Source organism: Nyctibius grandis, chromosome 2 (genome assembly GCF_013368605.1).
Source record: "Nyctibius grandis isolate bNycGra1 chromosome 2, bNycGra1.pri, whole genome shotgun sequence".
NCBI classification, from domain to species: domain Eukaryota; kingdom Metazoa; phylum Chordata; class Aves; order Nyctibiiformes; family Nyctibiidae; genus Nyctibius; species Nyctibius grandis.
Genome location: NC_090659.1, coordinates 22,954,325 through 22,980,007, shown reverse-complemented (window position 1 = coordinate 22,980,007; position 25,683 = coordinate 22,954,325). Strand labels below are relative to the sequence as shown.

General features: G+C 39.5%; 2 protein-coding genes across 2 annotated transcripts in view; one reads left to right on the top strand and one right to left on the bottom strand.

Annotated features, from left to right (window-relative positions):
- The window catches only part of SH3BGR (SH3 domain binding glutamate rich protein), a 28,348-nt gene extending 16,147 nt beyond the window's left edge, over window positions 1-12,201 (bottom strand). The window contains exons 1-2 of the mRNA XM_068420845.1: window positions 12,035-12,201; window positions 6,061-6,246 (exon numbers count right to left, since the gene is read on the bottom strand). Of these exons, the coding sequence (XP_068276946.1) occupies window positions 6,061-6,246; window positions 12,035-12,079 (231 nt within the window). The 5' untranslated portion in view covers window positions 12,080-12,201. The remainder of the gene's footprint in view (window positions 1-6,060; window positions 6,247-12,034) is intronic.
- A 3,456-nt stretch (window positions 12,202-15,657) lies between these two features.
- On the top strand, window positions 15,658-25,534 carry LCA5L (lebercilin LCA5 like). Its single transcript, XM_068421824.1, is given in 7 exon segments — window positions 15,658-16,158; window positions 17,676-17,813; window positions 19,757-19,850; window positions 23,359-23,468; window positions 23,763-23,895; window positions 24,904-25,088; window positions 25,091-25,534. Coding segments are annotated over 7 exon segments (1,551 nt in total). The 5' UTR covers window positions 15,658-15,711.
- Window positions 25,535-25,683: the final 149 nt, after the last annotated feature.

Below are 25,683 nucleotides of genomic sequence, written 5' to 3'. Positions count from 1 at the left end.
TCAGATAAAATTAATCGTCTCATTTTAATGTGCCTCAGCTGTACACACCAAAGCAAAGCTATTCCCATTTACGTGTTAAAATAAAACTTGCTGTGAGTAAGAACACAAAATAGGCCCTCAAAACTTTATGGCAAATAAAAGGCAACAGTCAATGTAATAGCCTAAGAGAAATGAAAATGAGGAAACTTTATTTTCAAGAAAGGCACTCTGGTTAGAAAATGCAGTTACTTTTCAGACAAACTTAGCAAAGGACTGTGTTGTTCCCTCTGACATATATATACCAGCCAAAATGTCTTGTCCACACGTGAACTGAAGTTATAAGTCATTATGTTAAATGGCCCTTTTCTCTTCAGTGCTAATATAACTGAAAAGACGTGAGGGATGTCTCCTATCCTATCATCTAGAACTTGCATGGTCTCTACTGTATTCACCTGTACAACTTTCCTATCAATTAAGTAAGCTCTGCTATCACTAGTTTGTTACTGAGAAGTTCATAACTCACATCTTACACAGGCAAAAATCAACATGTATTTAAGATCTCAACAGCAACTCTGGTCATAAGTGACCAGCCCACAATCACACAGCAGCTCTGTGTAGGACAGGGGACTGAATGCATGTCTGCCGAGTCCTACACTACTGCCTTGACCACATTATCATCCTCCCTTTCATCCCAAATAACTCCAAAAATAGAAGCCTGTAAATAATAAGGTGCTGACTCATCCTCAACACTTGTTTGTAAAGCCAGGTTAGGACCTGAGTTGTTTTACTGGGCTGTTTTAGTATTTCCAGAGAATAAATTATTGGCCAAGGGTAATCCTAAGGAAAGGCTGGAGTGGATGGGTTAGAAGTCGCCTTAATATCAACACATATTGGAATCGATGACATTTCAGTCCGTTTTGGAAGAGGCAACATAGCTTAACAGACAGGATAAATGACAGCTCATTTCAGTGATTTATCTAAGGGACAGATGAGTTTTCACACAGACCTAGCTACAGGCAGTGGGAAATGCCCAGGCTGGGAGAAGCCCCAGAGCACATTTAGCCCTGACAAGGCAGAATACCTGCTGCTGCTCCAGGCCACCGATTTCTCAAACCACATCTTTGCTGTTTTCATGTTGCTGTGGGGTTCTCCTTCTTATCTAACTCAAGTCTGCCCTACGTATTTAAGAAAGCCAGTGTCTGAAGTCTAACCCATAAACTTAGGAGCAATACAGCAAACAAGAACATGAGGATTTTCTGCAATTTGAAGGGCTGGAATTTGACATGGGCCTTTGACAGGCCATACAAAACCAGGAAACTTGTGTCCTCATGCATACCACATACTCATAAAACAGCCTAAGCAAATTATGGCACAACATGTCAATAGCTGCTGCGAAACAAAGAGAAGACTATAACAACGAAGGGCCATGAAGTGGATTTGATATTTTATATGGCTTTATATTCCTTCCCAGAGGAAAAGCAGCAGACAATAAGTGTACTAAAAATCTCCAGAGACACATAGCCTTGTAGATAACCAGACCTGAATGCACAAGAAAGATGTGTGAATATGACCAGATGAACTCCTTATCACAAGAAGATACAATCTTCTATCATATCAGGTACTCCTTGGCAACTGGTAGTGTACAATGACATCCCACAGTCAATGTGGTATCTCGCAGTAAATGGAAGGTCACTTAACCTTGCTTTCACTGAGAAGCAAGCTATTATGTATTTAGCATGGGGTAAACGCATGACTACAGTGATCATGGAATAGTTTTTGTATTGTACATTTGCACTCTTACTTTCCTAATGGTGACTTGTTCACATCTCCATTCACTGGATGACAAAAGATATCTGTTCCCAAGGCAGGCAGAAAGAAAAATGAGCAGTAACAACTTATTTCAGGTAAGCAATAATATTACATCTGTATGAGAAGACATAAATGGTCTAAGTGGAGGGTAGTGGTGTCATTTGTCTTTGGAACTAGTCTTTGAAAAATGCAGTGAAGTGTATTAAAAAAAAATACTCCATTAGTTTTTCTTTAGGATATGAGCGCATATGCACATACACACTCTACGCTATCATCCTTTGTATGACCACTGTGGAAACGCCAGACAGCAAAACAGCAAACTCCAATTGGACATCAGCAGAAAGTTTTTCCCTACAGGAGTGGTACAGCACCACATCAGGCACACAGAGAGGGCACAGAAATGCCATCCTTGGAGACTTTTGAAACTCAGATGGCCAAAGCCCCAAGTTAATTTATTCTATGGATTTCAGTTTACAGAGAAAAGCATAAACTTCAGTTTGGAAAGAAAACCAGAAGTTTACATTCCATCTCCTTCCTAGTTTTCTAGGGTTTTTTTGTTAAGCAAAAGCAAAGACAAGAGCAACAGAGTGCTCAATATATTGAGAAAGTGACACAGATGCAGACACTTGTCTAGATGTGAGCAAAGCAGCAGCTTAAGAAAAAGATCAAATAAGAACATAATTGCCAACACTGATGGATTAGAATGGATAGTTGAAACTGGTGCTATAGCCAGGCATAAAAATGAATCCATTTCTAATCTGTTTCTTCAAGTTGCAATACCAAACATGTGAAAGAAAAATAAGATTCAAGCTATTTAGAAGACAGCTTTAAGCTTCTCTGAACTCTCGGAAAAGCTGCTCACAGTTGGTGTGTTTTCATAAATACATCTGTAAGAAACCTCCATTTTACAGTACAAGTTAGGAAGGAAGCAGCTCATCAGGGTCAGCCAGGAGATGCAGATACTTTTATGTATTAGTAGAAAAGGATATTGGCAACAGGACTGCATTTACTTGCTCATTATGTCAGTCTATTCCAGCACAAAAAGGAAGACTCCTTACCTGTCCTCAGTATCCCCTTTCCCTACCCTCACCCCCAAAATTTCACTGAACTGCAGAAGAGAGGATTGGGGAAGATCTCAAAGGACCATTTCTCCAAGGCAAGGACCACTACACTATTCCTGATTGATAGGTGTATTCTCCTATCCCTTGGTAAGGACCTTTAATGAGATAATGAAACAATCTCGTGAACACTAGATATTTTTTTCTGATGTCTGACTTAAACTTCCTTTGCTGCATTTTTTGCTCATTACATCTTGTTCCACCTTCAGTGGGCATGGAGCAGAACATATTTTACAAAATCCTAGAACCACACGATAATTCAGGTGTGAAGAGACCTCAGGAGATCACCTAGTCCAACCTCCTGCTCAGAGCAGGGTCAATACTGAATTCAGACTAATAATGAATTCCCCTTTGCTGCAGCCTTTAAAATATTTGAAGGTTGTCATGTCTTTCTCCAAATGCCTCTTTCTCAGAGTGAGGAAGGAAATCTTTTATCTTGAATTTTCATCTCCCCAAGGCCAATGCTCCCAGGCCAGCATGCTGTTAATGTGTATACACATGCACATGTGTGAATGGGAACCAAACATACAGGACAACCAATAGGAAGGGAAATGAGGGAAAAGAGTGATCTCAGAAAGGAGAATGAGCAGAAATTAAATATAACAAGTTTGACCTGAAAACAAAGGACTACCTGGGAACGAGGAAAGAAAAAATTTATTAGGAAGGAGAAAGAGAAAATGTCTTACAAAAAATAAGTGTAAAGAGTTTGACTTATTTAGCATAGCAAAATGAAGATTAAAAGAGGATATGATTCCCATTTACAAATACATTGGACTAGAGCTGTTTAAGCTAAAGGGTGATTTTGGCACACCAGGAAACGGGTATAAATTCACTGCATATAGCCAGACTACAAATTTGAAGGTGTCTAGATGCCATGAGGCTGAGGCCCCTGAAGACTGTCCTAACAGGAGCAACATATTTCAAAGGAATTTTCATTAATTCAGGATACTGGACTGGAGTTCATGACTCAGACAGACCTTTGCAATTCTCAGCCCCATTGTTTCATAAAGTGGCTGAGGACAAAGGATGTGGGACATGGTGGAAGAGTTAAGATATATCATATAAACCTTAAACAGCATAAAACAGCTGTAGATTTCAGAACGATGGGTTTGTTGGCCCTGCAGAGGTTATCCAGCGAAGTAGAATGCAAATCCCCAGCTTTATATTGTAGACATGTTGCAGAAGACATCATGTCCCTCAGAAATTTTGCACCAGTCTGCCAGCCCCTGGCCGTGTTCTCAACCAGCCCACATAATCCCACTTCACCCTCACTATGCAGCTCCCTTAAGGTACCTTCCCTGAGGAGAAGGGTAAGGCTCATGTATTGATATGGATGCCCTTACCTCATTTATTTGGAAATAATGATGCTATAAAAGAATCTTTGTCACGCACCCACTGGGATCATTAGCTATGATATTTGAGAGCCGGGCACGTTAGAATTCTGAAGACTTTTAGACAAATTGTAAATTTGATTTATTTTTTAGATCAGTAGCTACAACTCCTTTCTGGACCCCTTTCCACATGGAGGCATCTTTGCAAAGGACTCTTTCTTAACTTAAATTTATTTCAAGATGTAGATTATTTGGCTTCCTGAAATAGTTTCAGACATGGAGTAAAAACTGTATATTTATCATTTACTGGCAAGGCTGACCAGCTGCAACACTTTGTAAGGCAATTACTCTTTAATTCACTACATAAACTCTCCAGGGAACCTCAGAAATATTTATTTCAACATAGGCCGCCATAAAATCCAGAATAAGATATATCAAATTATACTTTTTGTTGGTGCAGACTGGATGTTGAAATATACACGAACTTTAACCTACCAAGTTCTCTTTTAAGATTCCTACGAGAAAATGAGGAAACAATTGCACTCCATCATTCATGCTAGCAACTTTTGCTCTGAGAGCACTGAAGTTAGTTCTAAAAACTTAGCGGCATGTAAATCCCTTCTCTTCCAAAGCAACCTTTGCAGTAGTTCACACTGGATTTATGGGGTAACTTAACATTTGTCTCACTGTGATCTTTAAAGTACTTTGCAAGTTCATTTCAGAGATTATATTAGAGTACTTTCCAGTTTATATTTCCATCCAGACTATAAGCAAAAAATTGTCTCAGATACCTCTTTTGATTCACGATCCTAATATTCATGTTGGTACGGTACTATCTATCACTAAATTGAACAAGCTCTCTCAAGAGAAATAACCTGTAACAAGCATATATGAAAATATAAAAGCATCAAATATAAAAGCATCTGATGAGTGTTACAATTTTTCTTATGAAGAGTTGGATATTTATTGAATAAGCAATATAATTCCATAATCCAAACCACATACTAGAACTCTTCCAGTCAACTACAATTCCTATTTATTTATTTTTATAATATAATGAAAAAGAAAGATCCCTGTTCACAGCTCCTGGTGCCTCAGACATCTACTTGACTTCCTAGCAGCCCAGACAAGTTTGTGTCAAACATAATATGAACACTCACCATGCAAAATTAACTGAAAGTTCAAGAAACAAAATGCAATACAGCTAGCGATAGCAGATCAGCCTTGCTACGAACCCCACTAGTCTTGAGAAGCTTGGTGTTGTCAAATCACATAATTGAGCTCTTGCTACTCCAAGTGCAGCTGAGCTATCTTCATAGTCTACATTTGGTTGTCCTGAGATACTGTGTGAAGAAGCCATAGTATTACCTAGACAGTACTGCCTTTGGTCTTCAGGAGACGAAATGAGAGTGCAGGCAGAGAGCCAACAGCAGGACAGCTTGTGAGTGAGCTACACACAGCAGAAGGTTGGAGAATGTGAGAGGAAAACACAGAGTTCCTCACAGGCAGTAAACTCCACTCCTTGCATTGAGCTCTGGGTCCTGCATAGGCTCTGGGTCTGCAGAGGATAATCCATACAGCCTGTTAAGCAGAGTTTCTCTAGTCAGTTTTCCCTCCATGTGTATTTTTCTCTTAAAAAGGAGTAATCTTTTGTTTCACTGCTTTTCTGTGCCTAAAAATGCTTTCTAAGAATTGTTCTTTCAAAGTAAATCTCAAATTGTCTTACGGAGTTTGTTTGCAGACACTTCCTACTAATGGAAAAGAGTCACTTTCTGTGAAAGAAGGCTCTCTGAGGGTATTTAAATTTCTAAACAGCTTCTTACCCCACAGTACCGCTCCTCATTGAAGATCTGTGGAGGGAGGGGAATTCCATTTTGAGGCTTTTTTTCACCCGGGACATTCTCTCTCATCCATTTCCTGTTGTCTTCATCACCTGCTATGTCCATTTGCTGAAAGTCAATCTTGTTGGCCTCTAAAAAGCCCACTACTTCTTGCTGTTTCTTTTTTATCTGGTCAGGAAAGAGGAAAACCAAAATTCCTGCTTTAAAAAGAAAAATGTTTTCTAAAAGCAATTGCTGTTACAAGCAGAGCTGATGTAAGTATGTCAAGTTGGATCCACTACTCCAGTAGCCCCCAAACTTTTTGAAGCTGAGATTCAACACTGCTTCTCAGCACCCAGACCACTGCCATTACTTCCTTCCCTCCCCAGCTTCTTTCTTTCCTCCCTAGAAGCAGTGATGTCTCCATCTAAGAAACAAGTCTCAGCAGTAGGCCTTCTACTCTGTTGCCAGATCTGTGAGTGTGGTGTAAAAGCTAATCCTGCCTAAAGTCAGCACAGGTCTGAGAATGTACAAATTCTCCCCAGCATGTAACAGACTCCTGTTTCCTACTTATTACATATGACATTTAGCTTTCTGTGAGACACTTATTTCTCTCTGTCCCTGTTCTTTAACGACAGGCATAATTAAATATGAACAAAAGCTCGATGAAGATCCAGCACAGCTTAACTTCTGTGCTTGAATATTTCCCACATTACAGAATGATGTTCCAGCTGGACCACGAAGAACGTATTACATACAAATAAAACATGTTATACACAGCTTCTGTGCTAGCTAAAATTCAGTCATGGCCCTTATTCCCTTTGATGCTAGTACCGTATACACCTAGGATGCAGGGATCAACTTTATAACTTCTCCCTTTACTTTGAAGAAGTAATACTCACTATATTTCTCTACTAAAGGAATGCTACTCATAAGTGACATTGAAAGAACATCTCCATTTTGTATATGTCTAACTTGTCTAAGAGCTGCAAGGCCAAACTTTATCCCTACAAGTACTGCAGCATTCAAAGCAAGCACTGTTTGGACTGATCTGTACAAATTCTCTCATGCTGCTCTTCAGTCACAGACAACTAAATGACTCTCTAGCACAGTCACATTCCAGACGTGACTCTCTTCTCCCAGTTATGCTACCCCATGCAGCAAGTTAGTGTCCTATATAGATGTAAGTAGAATAATGTATCATCAAGGTAATTTTTACATACAAGCCATCATATGATTTGAAACCATGTCTTCCTCAAATCAGACATCTAAGCAACTGAATTTGAAGTGACACCAAGCTAGTGTAAATCAGTCTGAGACAAACAATGAGAAGAGAAATAATTCACGGATTATGCATTTCTATAATATAATAAACCTGAAAAGATGAAGTTGAGTGATAGCCTATTATATTGGAAGAATGAATTTTCATGGTTAAGGATAAAATTTTTTTTTCTTGTTCAAATAAGGGAGTATCTATCTCTACAGCTATGCTTGCTTATGAAAAATAACAAACATAAAATGTTGTACATATTTACGACAACAGAGGTTTATGGAGAGCTAAAAAAAACACATCACCTTCAACGGAAACACTAATCCAAAGTGTTCAAAAGCCATGCAGTTGACAGATCTCAAAGGTGCTTACTTGTATTATTTTAACTTTTTAAACACAGGTCATTTTCTTAATGGCTATTTTGCTTCACAGTTATTTGCAGAACACATTCAGGTGGCAGAAAGGATTGCTTGAGGGACACTTCATTGGAGGAAGTGGCAGGATGATGTTTGTATAAATGGTTAATAAAATCTGCATGAGCCAGTACTAAGAGTTTCACCACATGCTCTGAAAGCCGGTGTACTCAGCTGCTGTCAGCTGCAATGTCAGCGTCAGCTTGTCTCTTTGAACACAGGCGCTGAAGTAGATATGGCTCCTGGAATAGCTAGTGCCCCAGACAGACAGTGCCTCTGAGGAGATAATGGAAACTCAGCTACAGATTCCGTGCTCCCTTGCTTATGGCTGTAGCTAAAGCTTTTAGAATTAAATCTGGATAAACAATTTTTCTTCAGCTTGAGGTTCATAATACACAGGAGGCTCAGACAACACCAGGACTAAAAGCAAAAATTAGGGGAGGGTTGTGTGAAAAATTAATGATGAGGAAAAATAAAAAGTTACATGCAATTATGCCTGCATAAGGAAAAGGCAAGGTGTACCTCATTATGATAACAACAACAAACTGCAGAAGATGTACTATGTCTTAAGGCTTACGATTACCAGTGTTTAGGCAGAGCAAAAGACTTGGGGCACACGCCCTGTATGATGAAACCATAAAGCAAGCCTCTGCTGTGGCACTAGGTAGCTGGGCAACTAAAAGAATCTCTCCAGCAAACAGCACTCAGAGAGGGAAATCTTCCAGAACGCAACAACCCAGAGGACATGCACAGGTTTTCCCAGAATGAATGAGATTGCAGGAGCTTGTTTGTGCCCTCCCTTGTGTCTGATGCATTGGGAAGAACTCAGATTACTTGGGCATAGATTCCTTGGAAAGTGGTGGTGAGCAGGATATTATTTCATCAATGTCATTTCCCTTTCAACAAAGCTTAAGTTCCACCATCCCTAGCTGCTAGTCCCTTAAAATAAGAAATAATTGTTTTAAATAAATAAATTTAAATATTATCTACCTAGCACATAAGAGCTACAGATAACATTAGTTTCATCTGCTGCATAATTAAGTATTACCATCTATATCCTCACAATCCAGAGCATTCGTGTTGACCAGCTGCCTATGGCAGAAGCAAACAGTATGTAGTCAACAACTCACAGCAAGAGGAACAGTAATGTTGGTAGGCAGAGTTGCTGAAGCCTTTGGTTCTAACACTGCATGGACAACCTATTCCTGATAATTATTCTTCTTTATCACACTCTAACCTCTGATTTCACTTGAAATTGATTTGAAATCTGAGATCAGGTATATATATGGCCGGATTCACAGTCACAGATGACAAACTCCTACCCTGTATTTTAGAGGACATAATCCAAATAGTCTACATTTTCCTCAGTCTTTCTGAGACTACAGATTTGAAGGTGTGCAAGTTCATAAAATGTCAGCAAAAAACGCTGGGAAAAAAAAGGATTTTAGAGGTGCCCTAACCATGAGCAGCAGTAAGCAAGACTTTAGAAGACTTCCTGTGTGTAAGACATGAACCTCCTTTCTCCCGTGATTCACGGTACCTTAGAACCTTGCAGGATATTACCCATTTCTAAACACCTCTGTGGCTAGTAACAAAATTATTTTATGTTTGTACTGCTTGCTTCAAGCCAAGCATTTAGTACTTTTTAGCGCTATAAATGTCTCTACTTCTGCTTGCCTTAATGAATAGTTCAGTGTCAGTTAAGCTTGAAGCAGAAAGATAATAATGCTGAAGTTGTTTAAAATAAATTTCTGAATCATTGAGGGAAAAATACAGAGTGCAGATTTGCTCTAGAGCCACAGTGAATGATATCATTCAAGAATCTGATCCAGAGCACCAGAATGTTACTGGGTTCACTGCATTCACTTTTTAAAAGTGTTTATTAACAGGATAACCAGTTGCAATTAGCAGTGTGACTGTGTTGTATATAGAATAGAAATGTTTTTCATTCTTTACCAATGATCCCCTGCTGATTTACACCTGAGGAGGCTGGGCCCATCTTATTTTGAAATTCAAAGTGAACAACATGCACTTGGTAGAGATAGTCACATTGAAGAGAGCACCAGGGCTACTAGGGCAATTTAAGTTCTTTAAGGATCAAATTCATTCTCTTCAGGAAAAGCTGTACAAGGCTGATACAAAATTGATTTTTAATAGGATTTTAGTGATATATTGGGTTGTGCTGGCTCCTTGCAACTCACTCATGCAAGGAGTGCTCCTTGTGCACTCCTTGCATGAGTGAGTTTTATTTTATATGTACCAAAACTCATTAAAGGTTCATTGGAAGGATACCTTCCACCCATTTTAATGAGTAAGTGTGGAAAACTACTCCAGCTGAACATTGTGTTTACTTGGCATTGCAATTATGTATCAGTAATCTGAACACATGCTGCCTTCTGAGATTGCTACAGCTATACACACACGCAACACTCCAGAAAGGAGGAAATACAGTGGCATATTGCTGTGTAAAGATGTCGTACCCTTCCTTTCAGTCTGTGTCTGGGATCTCACTATCAGCTTTTGTGGGCTGCTAACACACAGTGGCATTAATAAGCTTAAAAGCTATCACAGTTCACTGGCATTAGCTATCTTTCTTAGCAGTAATAAACCACAGTAGCAATGCTTAGCAGTTCAAAATGGCTGGATAAAGCTTGCATGTTGCTCAGTGTTCAGTGTAGCATACACATTCCCTGACTGCAGTCCAAGAAGAAAGGAGCTATAGCTGCTAGCTGGGAGGAGGTACAAGGAATGTGTATACAGAGGAAAGATCTTCGTTCAGCTAGTGCTAAATATACTATATGCTTAGTTTTAATTGCATAAGTGATCTCTGAATGTCAGTGTTTAATCAAAGCACTCATAACAACTGCCTTGCTGAACTACAGCCCCAGTCCTATAGCTGGAGCGGCAACGGTTCGTGCCCGAGGCACACGAGATGATGATGGCCCCAACACGCACATCCTGGATGTCTGCAGTGGGATTTCAGTCACGGTCAAAACTTTTCCCAGAAAATGGATGAGTAGCAAAGGAGGTAGGGACAACTCTTCTTTGGTCAACCAAAGGAGACCAAAACGGGAGACCAAACAGGAGAGAAAAGACTGCCAAGGCACAGCGCATGGCAATTTATAAAGCTACTTGAGCAGTAACTGCTAGATTACAAATTACCAAACCTGCAGTTTCCAACCTGCTCTTCTTTTTCTCCCTTGCATCTGAGGTTTCTTATGGTAAAAGGAATGCTAAAATGTCAATAGCAAATTTAGAATGTCAGGCTTAGAGATAGGTTCATAAAACAAGCTGATGAGAGAGCTGCAGACTTCCTCAGCTGTATTCCAGTCTGAATTTTAGTGAACGTCCCCCGGTCCATTTTCTAGTGATGGCCCTTCAAACAGGAAGTGTTTTTTGGAGCTTTTAAACTCTGGAAGCTTCTTAAAAACACGGAGCTGGTGTCAGAGAGACGGAGATGTAGTCACAGCTATGTGCAAGCACCGGCCAGTTTGTTTAGCCATGTCACTGGGAGTGAGTGACTGCCAAAGGAAAGCTGCAATCTGAGCTCATCTGGGAACTGGATATAAAAGGAAACAGTCCTTTCCCAGTTCCCACCTCCCACAGACTTCCAACCTCCCTACTATTCACATGCCCTTCCCTTCAGCTGATACACTATGCTGACAGCTACAGCAGTAGATCTCAATACTAAAAATCACTAGTACAGCATTTCAAGACAGAAGCACAGAAAAAAAAAAAAACCTCTAAGAAAAAAAAAAAAAACACACAACAAGGGAAAACAACAAAAAAAAGACCCAAAAACCTAGGGAAAGGAAGTGGGGTGGGGAAGAATTTTTTTCTGCATAACTTTATTGAGCTTACTTTGGCTCCAGGCTTTTTCTTAGACAGAATTCCCCTTTTGCAGGAGCAGTATCCTAAAGTCTCTTCTAAAAACAAATACATTAATTTCTACTGTAAACAATCTACCTTAGCTTTTGTGCAAATACAATACCCACTTTTTCCTTCTTCAGTGAATATATATTGCATATACTTTTTCAAACAGAAGAAAATCTATTAGCTGACAGATAATTTGTATGTAAATATACCTGCAGTAAAACCTCACATGCAAGCAAGCCTGCATTAACAGGAATTCTCTACATCTTGAGTTGCTTTCAAGAACAAGGTGCACAATACAGACAAGGAGAAATCACATGTTTTTTTCTCACATGCAAACTCAGGCTGTCCTGGGATCTTCTAGGCTAATTTACCAACCTGATCCCAGTAGAAAGAGGAGTATGTCGAATGAGACACCTACCGCTGTAGATCCCGAAGATGTCGCTACGAAGACTTTGATCACCATGTTGACAGTGATGAAAATGAATCAGCAGAGCACGCCTGCTATCCACAAGTCACCACAGTCCCAAGAGGAATCCAAGTGTTTGGCAGCTCCTGGGCTGACCCGGGTCCTAAATGGATGCCCCCCCACAGTAATCCAGCAGCTTTGGCCTATCCCTCTCCCCGAGGTCCTGGGTCTTCCCACTCCATTGGCTCTTAGGTATTTTGAGACGAGAGGTCAGCAGAGGATTGGTTAGTAAGAGGAGCCATAGCAAGGGGTTTGCACCTGCCCCTGGCCTTATTGCGTTAGATTGACAGGGTGGCAGTCCAAAAAAGGCAAAGGAGAGTAGTGCACCAATGAGACAGGGCTGGAGAAATATTTGGGAGAGGGGGAAGGGACAAGTGAGAAGGGAGAGGGGACAGGGAACACGCAACTTATTGCTGGGGGAGATCACAAAGCTGTCGGGTTATGTTTGGTGTTGCATGGGCACTGTCAAGCTATCTCCTGCGTAAAAGGGCTTGCACCCTCTCCCTGACCACAACAAGGAGGCTTTGGAGTTGTAGCTGAAAATTTTACATCATAAAAGGGGAAAGAGGAAGGGGAGGGCAAGGGAAGCATAGATGCAGAAGTAATTATAGCAGAGATCACATTGAAATAAGCCTCGGTTACAAACGCTCTCAGCTTTAAAGAATTCAGATCATCATCCACACTGCAGGGCTCAGGCACTTCTCTGAAATAAATATGTGTCAGTGCACTTCCTAATGCTGAGAAGGAGGGTGATTTGGCTGGTTCTATGTATCCAGAACCTATGGTTGTATTTTCTCTTTCTTTTTGCATCACCAGTGAAAATTGCCAGGGCACGAGGTGTTAAGAGGAGCTCCAGAATACTTGGTAAAAAATATCCCATTCTACTGTGTTAGCCAGGATGCTCTCCTTCCATCTGGTTGTCGCCTTCTACCCCAAAGATGGTCACAATTCAGTGGCTGCCTGCACGTGTTTGCTTAAGGAGATTTCTGAGCATGAGAGGTATTTTAAGAATGTTAAATGGCAACAGATTACTTTCAAATTTTAAGGGCCAAGTTTGTTTCTGTTATAAGTGAGCAACATGCCACTGAGCTCAGTAAAGATGTCCCTATGTCAGAGGTGAAACTGGCCTAGGTTTTAGAAAGTGCTTACACACCTTTCAAATGTTAAGATTGAATATAGCACTGTCCAATCCTGAAAATACTTAAAATGGAATATAATACTTTCTTTCCAGGATTGATTAGGTAGGACCAAATGCACAACAGTAAAGATGCTCTTGAAAGTAAGTTTTTTGTCTGTGCAAACCATTATGTGAAGCTGGAAATGCAGTATTCCATGTATGGAACAGGGATCCTGAAAAACCTCACTGAAAACTAAAAATAACTATGGATAGTTTGCACTGTTTACTGTGGCTCACCATCTGTCATTTCTTTCTTCTTTTTAGAGGCAATAGGAGGTTCAGCAAAAGGAAAAGCCTGTTAGAATCAGGTATTTTCAGAGTATTTTCCTGTAAAACTAAACAAAAAAAAACACCTTAGTGCAAAACCAGAAATTATTTCCAGAAGTTATTACACATCCTTGTTTCTCAGGAGATTTTGTATGTAAGTATAGCCTAGCAAATTCTACGGGAATGACTGGCCATTTGGAACATACCATTTCCAAATTAATTTATTTGGTTATTAGTGCCCTGAAAAAGTACAAAGGGTGCAGTAGTCATTGGCTTCAAAGCATACTGATAAGCCTTGCAAGTACAGTGATACTAATAATACTCAAAGTGTTACATATTTGCACCATCAAACGTCCATGTTCAGGACTGGAACTAGATTGCCAATTAATGCTCTCTCCTATTCTACTTTATACCCAAAATGCCATTGAACTACACAGTGGAAAAACAGGACGCGGCCCAAAGCCTTTGCCAACCTGGGGCTTGGCAGGCGGTGACTTTGGGGCACTATTCCCATTGTGTCCAGCCTTGAAGAAAAACATTGCTCCTGCTGCTTTCATTCCTATGGGATTTCCTCCCCCCCACCTTTTTCAGCATGAAAATGTTTTGTGTAAACCCGAACCGTGTGTTTGGAGCCTGTTGGGTTGGCCTGTGCGCTCTCAGGGTTCCCACCACACCACACGAGTTGACATTGGCCACGTCCCATGGCCACCATGAGGCTCCGCAGCCTATAGCTCATGGCGCAGAGGGACCCGCTGCCTGCGCACCGCACTGTCACATTCCCATGAAGACCCCGGTGGGGTGCAGAAATAAGGGGGTGAAAATATATATACGCCGACATCTCTGCGGGGTGCGGGGCGAGGCGAAGGCGCCGAGGCCGCCGCGCCAGCTGCGACTACAGCTCCCAGGGTGCCCCGCGGCCGCCGCCTGTCTCCATGGCAATGGCGACGCGCCCGTCGGCCCAGGACGGTAATGGCGGCGGGGGCGACGCTCGGGAGGCCGGGAGGAGACGGGGCACACCGGGGTGGGCAGAGGGGACGGGGCACACCGGGGTGGGCAGTGGCGCCTGGGCAGGGCGGAGGTGGGGAGGGATGGCGAGATATCTTGAGAGGGCAGAGGGGAAGGTGGGATCCCCTGCCCCTGCCCGGGGGTGCCCAGTGGCGAGGGGCCACTCTCCCGCCCTGGACAGGGGGAGCAGAGCGGGGCGGTGTCAGGCTAGGTGCCAGGGCCTGGGGCTGGGTGCCAGGGCCTCGAGGTGGCTGTCAGGGGCTGGGCGTTGAGGTGCTGCGTTGGCTGTCGGGGAAGGGGGCTGCCAGGGCATCAGGGGGGCTGCAGGGCTTTGAGGCTTCTGAGGCAGTTGGACCCCACCACCACCCTGGGGAACTCTGCACTCGTGAGGGTGGTGGGGGAGCTCTGGCTTGTGTGGACCACACCAGTGAGCTGTCTGGGGCCCTTGGAGTAACCCAGAGGCAGGTCTGAGGGCCCTGGATACACCCTCACCCTTCCCGCGTGAGCAGGTGGGCCCTGGTACCCAGCTTGGCTCCACTGCAGCTCAGGGCTCGGCTGTGAGGCTGGGGGACTGCTGCTCCATGCTGGGCTGGGAAGTCAGACAGTGGTCTCCCACCAGGACTCCCCCTTCGTTTACTTACTCTGTTTTTGCACACAGACAATGATTAATTCTTCCCCGTGACAGTTTTGCCATTTCTGGATGCTTGAAATGGCATTTTCATCTTTGACAGATAGATTTGGCCCTAATTGTTTTTGTTCCTGCATCTGTTCCTTCAACATACATTCTCTAGTGTTTGTCCCTTTCAGTCCTCCTTCAGCTACTGCTTTTTTTTCTTTCATTTCTATAGTAATAGCTTTCATTTCATTTCTCTGTTTCTTGTCCTTCACCTTTTGTTTTTCTGTCTTCTCCTTTTCCTTTTTATTTACTCCTCAACATCTGCTCTTGAAGCTGGATGGTGAGGTTCAGCCCACACTTCTCATCAAAACAAATTAAAGCAGTAGTTTTAAGCTTAATTTAAGCTAATTTGATTTAAAGACAATTTGGCCGGGAAGTGTTGACAGTGCCAAATCAAATTTAAGAGTAATGAAACTGTTTTGATTCAACCTAGAACATGTTGTGCAATTGCCAGCTGAGAAGATACCACATCAGAATTCTTCATTTTTAAGCCTGCAGAGCAGTATGATTTCACAGGAAAAAAATGCAGTGGCTCAGCGAATATTATCAGCAAGACTTCACAAAATTAAAGAGCTGAAGAATGAAATATTTGAATTACGACACAAATTAGAAGCATCAAGCTTAGAAAACTGTGTTTTGAAACAGCTTCAGTGTCGACACTCGAAAGCAATAGGTAGATATGAAAATTCAGAAAGTAACTTGCCAGATCTTTTAGCAAGTCATTATAATGAGGTGAGAGCTTTAAGGAAACTCCTGAGGATATCTCAGGAGGACGAGAGAAATACATCCAGGAAGCTCAGAACAGTTGAAGCAGAGCTGCTAAAAGCTAAAGATGCTTTGCAGACCTTGCAAGTGCTTTCAGAAGACAAAGCTCTTGCAGAGAGAGAGGAACTTGATCACAGATTATCAGTCCTTACAGAAAAAATGGAAGTGAATGATAAGAGAATACAGGTAATATGTGCATTATCATTGTATTTGTGGAACAATAAAGGGAGGGGTTTCTGTGCAAGAATAGTGGAAAGTTTTAGCTGTTTCTTGTCACATTAATGATTCTGATACAATCCTGTAACATTGAACATTCTTTTTAATCCAGTGCTGTCCTGAGTGTAAGGTACTAAAAATGGCAGTAGTACCCCCTTTCAGTATTTTAAAATCTGGCAGAAATGTATGAGTAGATTAAGTTTGGCAATAAAGATCTTTTAGGAATTAAGTTGTATGCCTTAACCCTGTTAGGTCAGAAGCATAGCATATAGCTGGAGAGAAATCTTCAGCGGAGTGTCTACTCTGCTCCCTGCCAGCAGCATGGGATACCCAGGCTTGCTTGGGCCGTCTAGTCACAATAGGACGGACCCTAATTTACCTTGGCAAAGCACAGGCTTAGTCATACATGGAGATCACCAGACTGCTGCTGATCTACTTCCTTGAACAACCAAAGCTGGCTTATCTGGAACAAGCACTGTTATTTTTACGTGGTGCTGATGGGCAGTATGGACATACCTACATCTCCTGTTCATTAATTACTGTCACTCACTGTAGTCAGCTGTAGGGCAGCTGCTGAATTAAGCAGTAGTCAGGTGTCCTAGATTTTAGGTTGGTTCTACTGTTGGTTTATTATGCAACAGTAGTAAAAGCCTGGTGGGAGTTTAACAGGAGATAATTCAGCTCCTTTTAATATCTCATGCTTCTTTACTTTTATTAAACCTTTCACAAAAAGACAGGAATACAGTTTTTAATACAAAACTGGGACAGTGAAATTTCCATTGTCCTCCAGGAATTAATTTCTATTTTCTATGGTGTATATTATGCAGAGAATTAAATAAAGAGCCAGGTAATCTTACAGGCATTTCACCATCTGAACAGCTAGGTCTGAAGTACACGTATTACATGAAAGAAAATGAAAATATAAACAGCTAAATTCAGACTCTCTTCTGAAAACTTTCTATTTACAATAGTCCTAGTGAGAAGCTATAAAAAGCATGCAGGGTTCGGTGTCCACCTCACAGTTTTAGTAACTGTAATTTCAGTGCATGGCACTGGGTTCTGATGATAAAATACTCGATAAGGTACTCAATAAATTACTTAGTTTTCATTTACACTAAGCCTCGTTATGCTGCTGCAGTTAATAGATCTCAGTGTGAACAGAAATTTTGCCTTAACATTTCTCAAAGATGACTGTATTCATTAATCCATCAGAAAGGTAATGTACAGCCTTATTTTTTATGTTTGAATGCCAAATATAGTTTTTTTTGTTTAGTAAAATTAGGTTTTAAACCAGTTTTTGCTCATTTTTAAAGTAATTCTTAAGATACTTCATCATAATTTCATGCATTGTTTACAACAGAATATAATTATTAGAGGCTTACTTTTCATTATATTAGCGTGCTTATTTTTTAGATCTGGTAAGAACTGAAATTTTTCAACAGTCACACTGAGTACATCCATATGGTAAAATATGTAATTTTTTTAAGAGCCTAGAAAAGCAGCTGAAGTTGAACAACTGCACCTTTAGTCATCAGCTGGCAAATGAGAACAAAAAAATTGTGGAAGCTGGGATAATTACAAAGAACTTGCAAATGGAAATTAACTCTCTTCACCAAAAAATTAAGGTATTCAAGATTTTAAACAGGTTTCTGTTCCTCCAAGAATATTCAAGTATTTAACATTACCTATTCCATTTGCCACTTTTATATTATTTAGTAACAGAATTTTTGTTTGCTGTTTGAGTCTACAGTCTACCAAAAAAAGTCAATATATCAAATGATTAAATTATTGTAGCATCTACTTGTCAAAGTTCAAAGTAGTTCAATAACTGATTGAAACAGAGATTAATGCATCACAATTTGAACAAATAATCCACACCAACTTGTTACCGTTTTGATAGATCTAGGTCAATACATTCATCTACTAACTTTAAATGAACTCCCTTATAGAAACACTTTCAAATCAAAATGAGCCAAATATTACAATCTGCAAAACTAGAGTTTAACAAAAAGACTTACGTAAATGTTTCAATAGTTTGTTTAAATTCCAGATTGGTTTTTAGACAAATATTTCTGGGACAAATATGTCCAGTTCAACACTTACTGTAATGCTTGTAAACCATACCTACAGGAAAACCTAACAGTGACACCAAATAATAGAAATACAAACAAAACTGCCATGAATAGTATGTCATATGAGTTGTAAACAAGAAAAATAGTACGTATTCCAGAAAGCATGAAAACCCTTCTGGCTTTTTAATAATTTAAACTATGTTTGTAAAACAGTTAAAATATACTTTTTTATTTCTATGTAAAGTGACCGATCAATCTGTTGACCCCGCTAAGGAGCTTTCTCTATGTAAACGGAATCAAGTATCTGTGAAAGATGTTACAGGGAGTTTTCCTAGCCATTGTGAAGGGCAGAACAGGCAGCTCCTGGGGATTCATGGAGATTTGCGTTTCTGTGCAGGAGTGTTGTTCGTCCCTCTTACCTATGTATCAGGTGCAGAAACTTTCCTCCTGATATTTGGCAGCAGTCAGGCTGCCCAGCTGCAAAAGCCCAGTGAGCTACTGGGAAAGGAAAAAAGCACAGTGCTCTTTCCCGGGCCCTGCATCAAAGTCCCCTGAACAGCACTTGCAGTGCTGTTTCACTGCCAGAGTCTGATCTCCTCCTATATGTGCCAGTCTGGGAGACGGGAATAATTATAGTCCCAGGAACACTAATGTAAAACTGTTCCAAAATGCAAATTATTGTAAAGTACAGTTCTCACCTTAACGCTTCTCTAAAATATTTCTATTTTCCACACAGTTTTCTATGTGTGTCCAGTTCTCTTAATGTTATATTTAGAGTCACAAAACCTTCTATTGTTATACCACAAAGAAGACCAGATATGCTTATTAACTTTATTTCTGTGCCAGAACAGAGTTTATTCTTACGCACTCATAGTTTTGGGCACCTGGCTTATTCAGACCATTCGAGGTATTCAGATACACTTTCAGGACAACCTGTATCTCCAAAGTAAATGCAGCTCCTATTTTTCACACTAAAACTGATATGATGAGAGTGTTACTGAAATCTCTCTTCTGTGTTTAAGATAGTTTTCAGTAAGGAAAGAGGACGCTTGCTAACTAAATTTTAAAAGTGTGCCTCTGAAGTTATGTCATTTCCCAAGCAATAGGTTGTAAAACAGAACTAAGCACATTGTAACCAAGGGCACTGAGTAAATAAATGTAAAAAAAAAAAAGGAAATAAAGTAAAAAATTGCTTAGTCTGAAGAAAATAACTCAGACCAACGAATGAAAAAATCATTAGAGACTTCATCTTCTGAACACTGTGTTATGAAAAAGATCATGTAGGTGTACAGATGTGTTCTTAGCCTTAAAAAGTGAGAATTTTCATTTGGCTCATGAGAGAAAATGACAGATTCCTATTTATGTAAATGAAAGTCATCACATGGCCTGGCTCAAAGCAAATCACTGACAGTTTTCTCCCAGCATGAAAAAATTAAGTTGGTAAAAAGTAATTCTTAATGCATATTAGAAGTTTAATACTGTTTCTTTCTTCTTAGGAAAAGGATCGGCAACTTTATGTAAAAAATATCTATGCAAATCGGATGCCTAAAATCCCAAAAGACAAAAGTGATGCAGTACCTCATGCAAAAAGTACGTGTCTATTAATTTTCCTTTTTTGTTTAGTTATGTAAAACTTACATTGTTTTATAACTGGGACATATATTCCAAAATAAAAGCCAATATAGTACTTTCATATGGGCTAAAAATACTCTGTCACGTGTAATTTAAAGAGAAGTGCTTGGTTTTTTTGCTCATTTATTTTATGAATATGAATACATGACCCATTTTTAATATTTAACCCAATTTTCATTATGAATAGGATTTAGCATACGTAGTTTTAGTATACTAGCAGTGACACTGAAGTAGTGCTATTTTAAGTGTCTATTTGCATCAAGAGCTGTTTGCCTGTTAACAAGGTGAAGCTATCAAAGCTTTTGCAGACTAATTTTTGTTCAGGCAGTTCCCTTTGACTTGGCCTGGAGAAGTGGCCACCCGAGATCTAGAATTCCCACAACATGGCTCACTAACTCAAAGCACCTCACAAACAAGCCTCCTGTAGCAAGTTCCTAGTTTTAGTACAGACTTTCAAAGTGCTTTTATAAGAGCAAAAATAATTAATTTAATTTGGTCTTTAAAAACTGTTTTCTCATCTTTAAAATCCTTAGACCTTGTAACTTTAACGAATAGCAGAGATGCTTCAATGTCCATTATTGAAGCTCCTGCAACTTGCATTTGTTGGGGTGAAAGGAGGAGTTTTCAGATACAAAGTTTAGGAAGTTTAAAGGCCAGTCTGATGATCATACTGCCAGATTATCTGAGAGAAGAGAATGTTTATCCTTAGTAGTCCTTTGTTTTTTGGTGTAAGTAAATTTAACTGGTGATAGCCTAGTTATTGTATATCCTCTCAATTATTTCTATCCACAGAACTGATGTTATTTATAATAATATAGTAGAATGATAGAAAAGAGCAATAGAAAGTTAATTCTATCAAGGAAGAAAAAGAGTTCTTTAGTAAAGAGTATTTCTTTCACATGGATGCTTAGACAGGTATTGGAGAGAAGTACCTACTATATGCAATCTTGTCTATCAACCATTCCAAGAGCAGCTACCTTGTGTGGGATTCAACTGCCTAATTATAGGCATCCAGTGCCATTTGAGATGTTCTAGCACATTCTGCCTGGCCCTGTAGTTGTTCCAGAAGGACACGGGTATCCCATCAGTCCTGTGTAATATCGGCCAGCCTCATGTGGATACCTTGAATACTCCAGGGCATCTCAAATAGCATGAGGCGCCTGCGTTCAGACAAGTGGATCCCACCACTTGAACTCAGGGAGCAACTGCTAAAAACAATTACAAATCATACAAGCCAAGAACTGTGATGTTGCCCATGTGCTCACTGTATTCATCAGGGACAAAAATGTTGAAGAAGATAGTTATCCTGAATCACTTATAAATTTCTAATTGTCATACGCTTCAGATGTAGTATCTAGAATTTACTAATAAATGTGTTTTATACAGAAACTAATAAACAGATTTCAAGTACTTTCCCCACATTGAAAGTAGTATTTTGCCTCCTACTCAGGATCATAAACATCGTGTCACTATCCTAAAGGGCAGCTTTCTTCGTAACAAACTTACACCCTTAATTTTGGGTAACGATTTGAACATTGACTTTCCTGGGTTAAGCACCTCTTTAAAATACTGGTCAGATATTCCAGCTCCTAAACAAAAGGAGTAATTGGAACTTTCTTCATACGGGTACAGAAGAGCACTTAAAATTTACATGGTAGCAAACATATCTGCTGGAAATATTGCACATGCCCATACAATTCTTCAAATTATGGCATCACTCCAAAGCCTTATCGTAGTCAGTTGCTTATTTCTTTCCTCTTCGTTGCCTTTGCAAATCCATTACTCTGCCTGAACTACAGGGAAAAGGTTGGTAATTCAAGTTGTAAAATCAAGAAACACAAATTCCTACTTCTCATTCCAAGTAAGACACATTTTTTTATGAAGCTCTGAATTCCAGTTTTAGTTATGTCACATAATCAGCTGTGGTTTTATGGACTTGCACAATATTGTTATTTAAATTACATTACTTAAATCACTGTTTACTATTTAAGTTATTTTCTTTAAGCAAGATAAGGGAGCATAGCTGGAGAGAGACCTGTTATTTTGTAATGAAAAGGTTCCAAGCAAAGTTGTCTGATCTTTTGGTATTTTTGGCCGATAAAGGTGTCATTCTCTGCCAGTTAATGGAAACAGATGATTTAGAAATCTAGAACTGGAATTACTTAAAATTGTTTTTCCTTTTCACTATTGACTTGAATTTTCCTATAACAGCCTTAGAAAGAGCTGCTTCTCCAAGTAGTTGTTTTCTATTCTGCTTTTGCAAAAATATTTACCCAGCAGGAAAGAAAAAAAGAAATGTGGGGCTGGATTTTTTAACACTCCTGATAATAGCTGAAGGTAGGCTTGCTTAGGTTATCAGAAAGCTCTATGTACATAAATAAAATTGATTTATTGAATGAAGCCATTAATTTCATAAGCTCTTCTTCAGAGCAAAGTTTGCTCAGTTGTGAGGTCACACCAGCTCATCTAGAGGTACAGCTCCCCCTAGTTCTGCATCTGAGGAACGCTCCGCTGATTTCTCTCAAAAAAGCTGCTGAAGTAACTACTTGCTGGTTGCCTTTCAAAAGGGAAAACTAATTCCCTCCACATCGTCAGAGCCATTCCTTCAAGAGTAGTCCTCAAATTGATTATCAACATACCAAACTGCAAACATTTGAAAATCATCATTTTTATGGAGAGTCTTCCTCTGATTTCAGAGATCAAAACTCGGAATAAGGACAAATGTTGACATAGGTAAGATCACATTTTTGCTGCTGTGCTAGAAACTTTCTCTGCTACTGTACTCATGTCAAAATTATTCTAAAAATAGAACAAAGAACAATATACTCACTTTCTCATCCCATCTCCAGTCAGCTATTTCTTTAAATGTCTCATTCAATCACTCCCTTGGAATCTCTTTTCAAAGAGCATAGATATTTCAAACAGTGTTAAGCATTTCCTCTGAAGAGTTTGGTTCCATAAAGCCTTACAGTGCTTAACTTCGAGAAAGGTGAGTAACCAAGTCAGAAGGCATAACAGCAGGCATGGTGGTTATACTCTGTAAGATCCGAATTTAGGAACCTGAAAGCTAAGGCCTCATACCAGACCTCTTAAATTTACATTAGAATGTTACCACACAAATTAAGCCCATATGGGCTCTAGCGTATAGACACGTTTGTCTGATTTCGCGTGTTCTATCTGAACAAGACTCTGTACATCTAAAACTTAAGTATATTTACGATGTACTGATGTACGGATGAAAACGCTCAGAAGTCCAGGTAGCTATGTTTGTGTTCCAGTTTCAGCATTTATAGATCAGGCAGAACAAAGGATTTCTGTATTAAAGGGCATTAAGACATGCAGCAAAAAAATGTTTAAATCCTAGGCCACATACCAGTATTATCAGTCATCAAAGATATCTTTTGTTTATACCAACAATATAATTCCAGAACCTACTGTATCACTAATGATTGTGCTTTTTCAATAGGTCTCGGTATAAACAGATCAGTACAAGTAAATAAACAGAGTTTTATATCACTGCTGCTGTCACAGTACCAAACTCAGGAAACTGAAAAAAGTCCATTTCAGCTCACAAAGGTATGAAAGATCTGGATCCAATCCCTTGTTTAAACTCTCAGCTAAGCTGTATGTTATTCTGTAAATTTCAGTAATATGCCTGAATAGCCTGATCCGTCATCTTAACTTTCTAGGATGTGGATTTTGTGTGAATGTAATTATATTACAGAAAATATGTAGGACAAACATTGTGATACAAAATAAGAATATAATAGTAATAGAAACTACTAATCTTATAAGTATTGAACTGACTGTGTACTTTTGTCACTAAACAAGTATTCCCTCATTATTTTTACCTTTAATTGCCAATTGTAGGAGAAAAAGTCTTCAGAAAATAAGAATCAAAAAGCTAAAGCAAATGAAGCATACGCAGAGGCCCAATGTAGAACAGAAAAGCAATCAACCGAGAGAATAACAAAGCCAGAAACTTTTAATAGAACACGTAGAGGTATATTTTAACATTTTTCTCAGAAACTCATTTGATCTTTTCAAAAGTTGAATGAACCAATGGCTGAATGAGGTCACTTATCAGATCAGTAACAGAGCTAGTAACCTGGAATGCGTTAATTCCTGTGTTTTGTACTCTGCCTTTTGAGCCTGCAGCCTTTCCAGACCCCACCAGATAACGGAAGTCACCAGTTGTCTTTAAAGCCCCTTTTAAAATTGACAGAAAACACAGGTCTTCTGATTCTACTGTGAAACTCTCTCCTCACTCTTTGCCACACTCTCTTCGGGCTTTCTCCCACTGCCGATATTAGACTTTTTTATTGAAGTCTTATTTAGCTATTTTAGTTACTGCAACTTCATACTTCTCCTTTAATCTTGGGACTCGGTCTCTTTTTGGAAGTACTCTGAGTCTCTCCAAAGCACAGAACCTATTACGATTTGTCCCCTGCAGCAGACAAAGGTATTTACTGTAGGCATTCAGGTATACACGTACCTTTTTGTACTAAAAAGTGAAGCCAACTCATTTATAGGTTTAAGAGTTGCAGTATATTCTGCTCCACGCAACAAGCAACTGTGTTGTCAGTTAAGGGAGAGAAAATCGTACATATATTTAAGTTCCATTTAAAAGCAAGAAAATTACAATTAGAGTTTAGATCTCATGTGGTTTCTCTGTTGCACTGTACATGACTTTTCTGGCCCTATATTTAGCCATTACTGATTATATTTGCATGCTAATTAATTTGATAAAATTAAACATAATGAAAAAGGTAAAAATAAAGGTATTTACCTGGATTCAATGGCACAATGATCCTGTTTAAATCTTGCCCCATCCTGTTATATTTATTAGTAAATAGCATTGTCATAACCCTCAAGACTGAAATACCATCAATAATAACAACCTAAGCAACGAAATAAGGAAGTAAAACTTGCTCTCATTAATGCTTCATGACTCTTTATGTTCCTAGGCAATTTAGGAACATTCCTTAAAAACCACAATATTTCATTTTAGAGAATTTAATGGAAGGCAGACTACTGATGGAAGAATACACTTGCTTGGCATTTGTGAAAGACAAAAAAGAGACAGATTTGCTTAAACAGGAGCTGAAAAAACTGATGAAAACTGAACAATCTCCTCTTAGTGACAGTGTAAAAGAGAACAATCAAGAGGAAGATGCAGTGGAAGAATATGAAAAAGAAAAAAAAAAAAAACAGAGGAACAGCTAAATAACAGTGAGAAGGCAGGTAGTAAATGTGTAACTCCAGGTCCAAGAAACAAAACACCCATTAGGCTGAAAAAAAAATACATATTCTCAGAAGCCACTGAGAATTTGCATCATGGGCTTCCTACATCAGGTACAAACCCCAAAAAAGGCAGTCTTTGCAACCATAGACATGCAGGTCAGGACTGCAGTGAAACAGACGAATCAAAAGTGAAATATTCCTTTGGGCTATACAAACCATCTTTTGGTAAAGTTACCAAAACAAGGCAGGAGGACGGTTCCACTGAAGCGGAAGGCTGCGCTCATATGACATTTGCTGACAGGAAAAACAGTCTTATGAAAGAACTCTCTGGACCAGGCCGTGTTTGAAGAGACAACCATTCAAGTTCTAACATGAGAGGAATGAAGAAAGAGAACTGAAAGGATGCAGGATTACACAAGCCAAATGTCAAACCACCACTACTAACTAATTCATAATGTAAAGCATCTAACACTAATGAAATCGTTAGGAATAGCTTCATGAGAATACACAAACTAATGACTTTGATATTTAGTTAAGTACATCAACT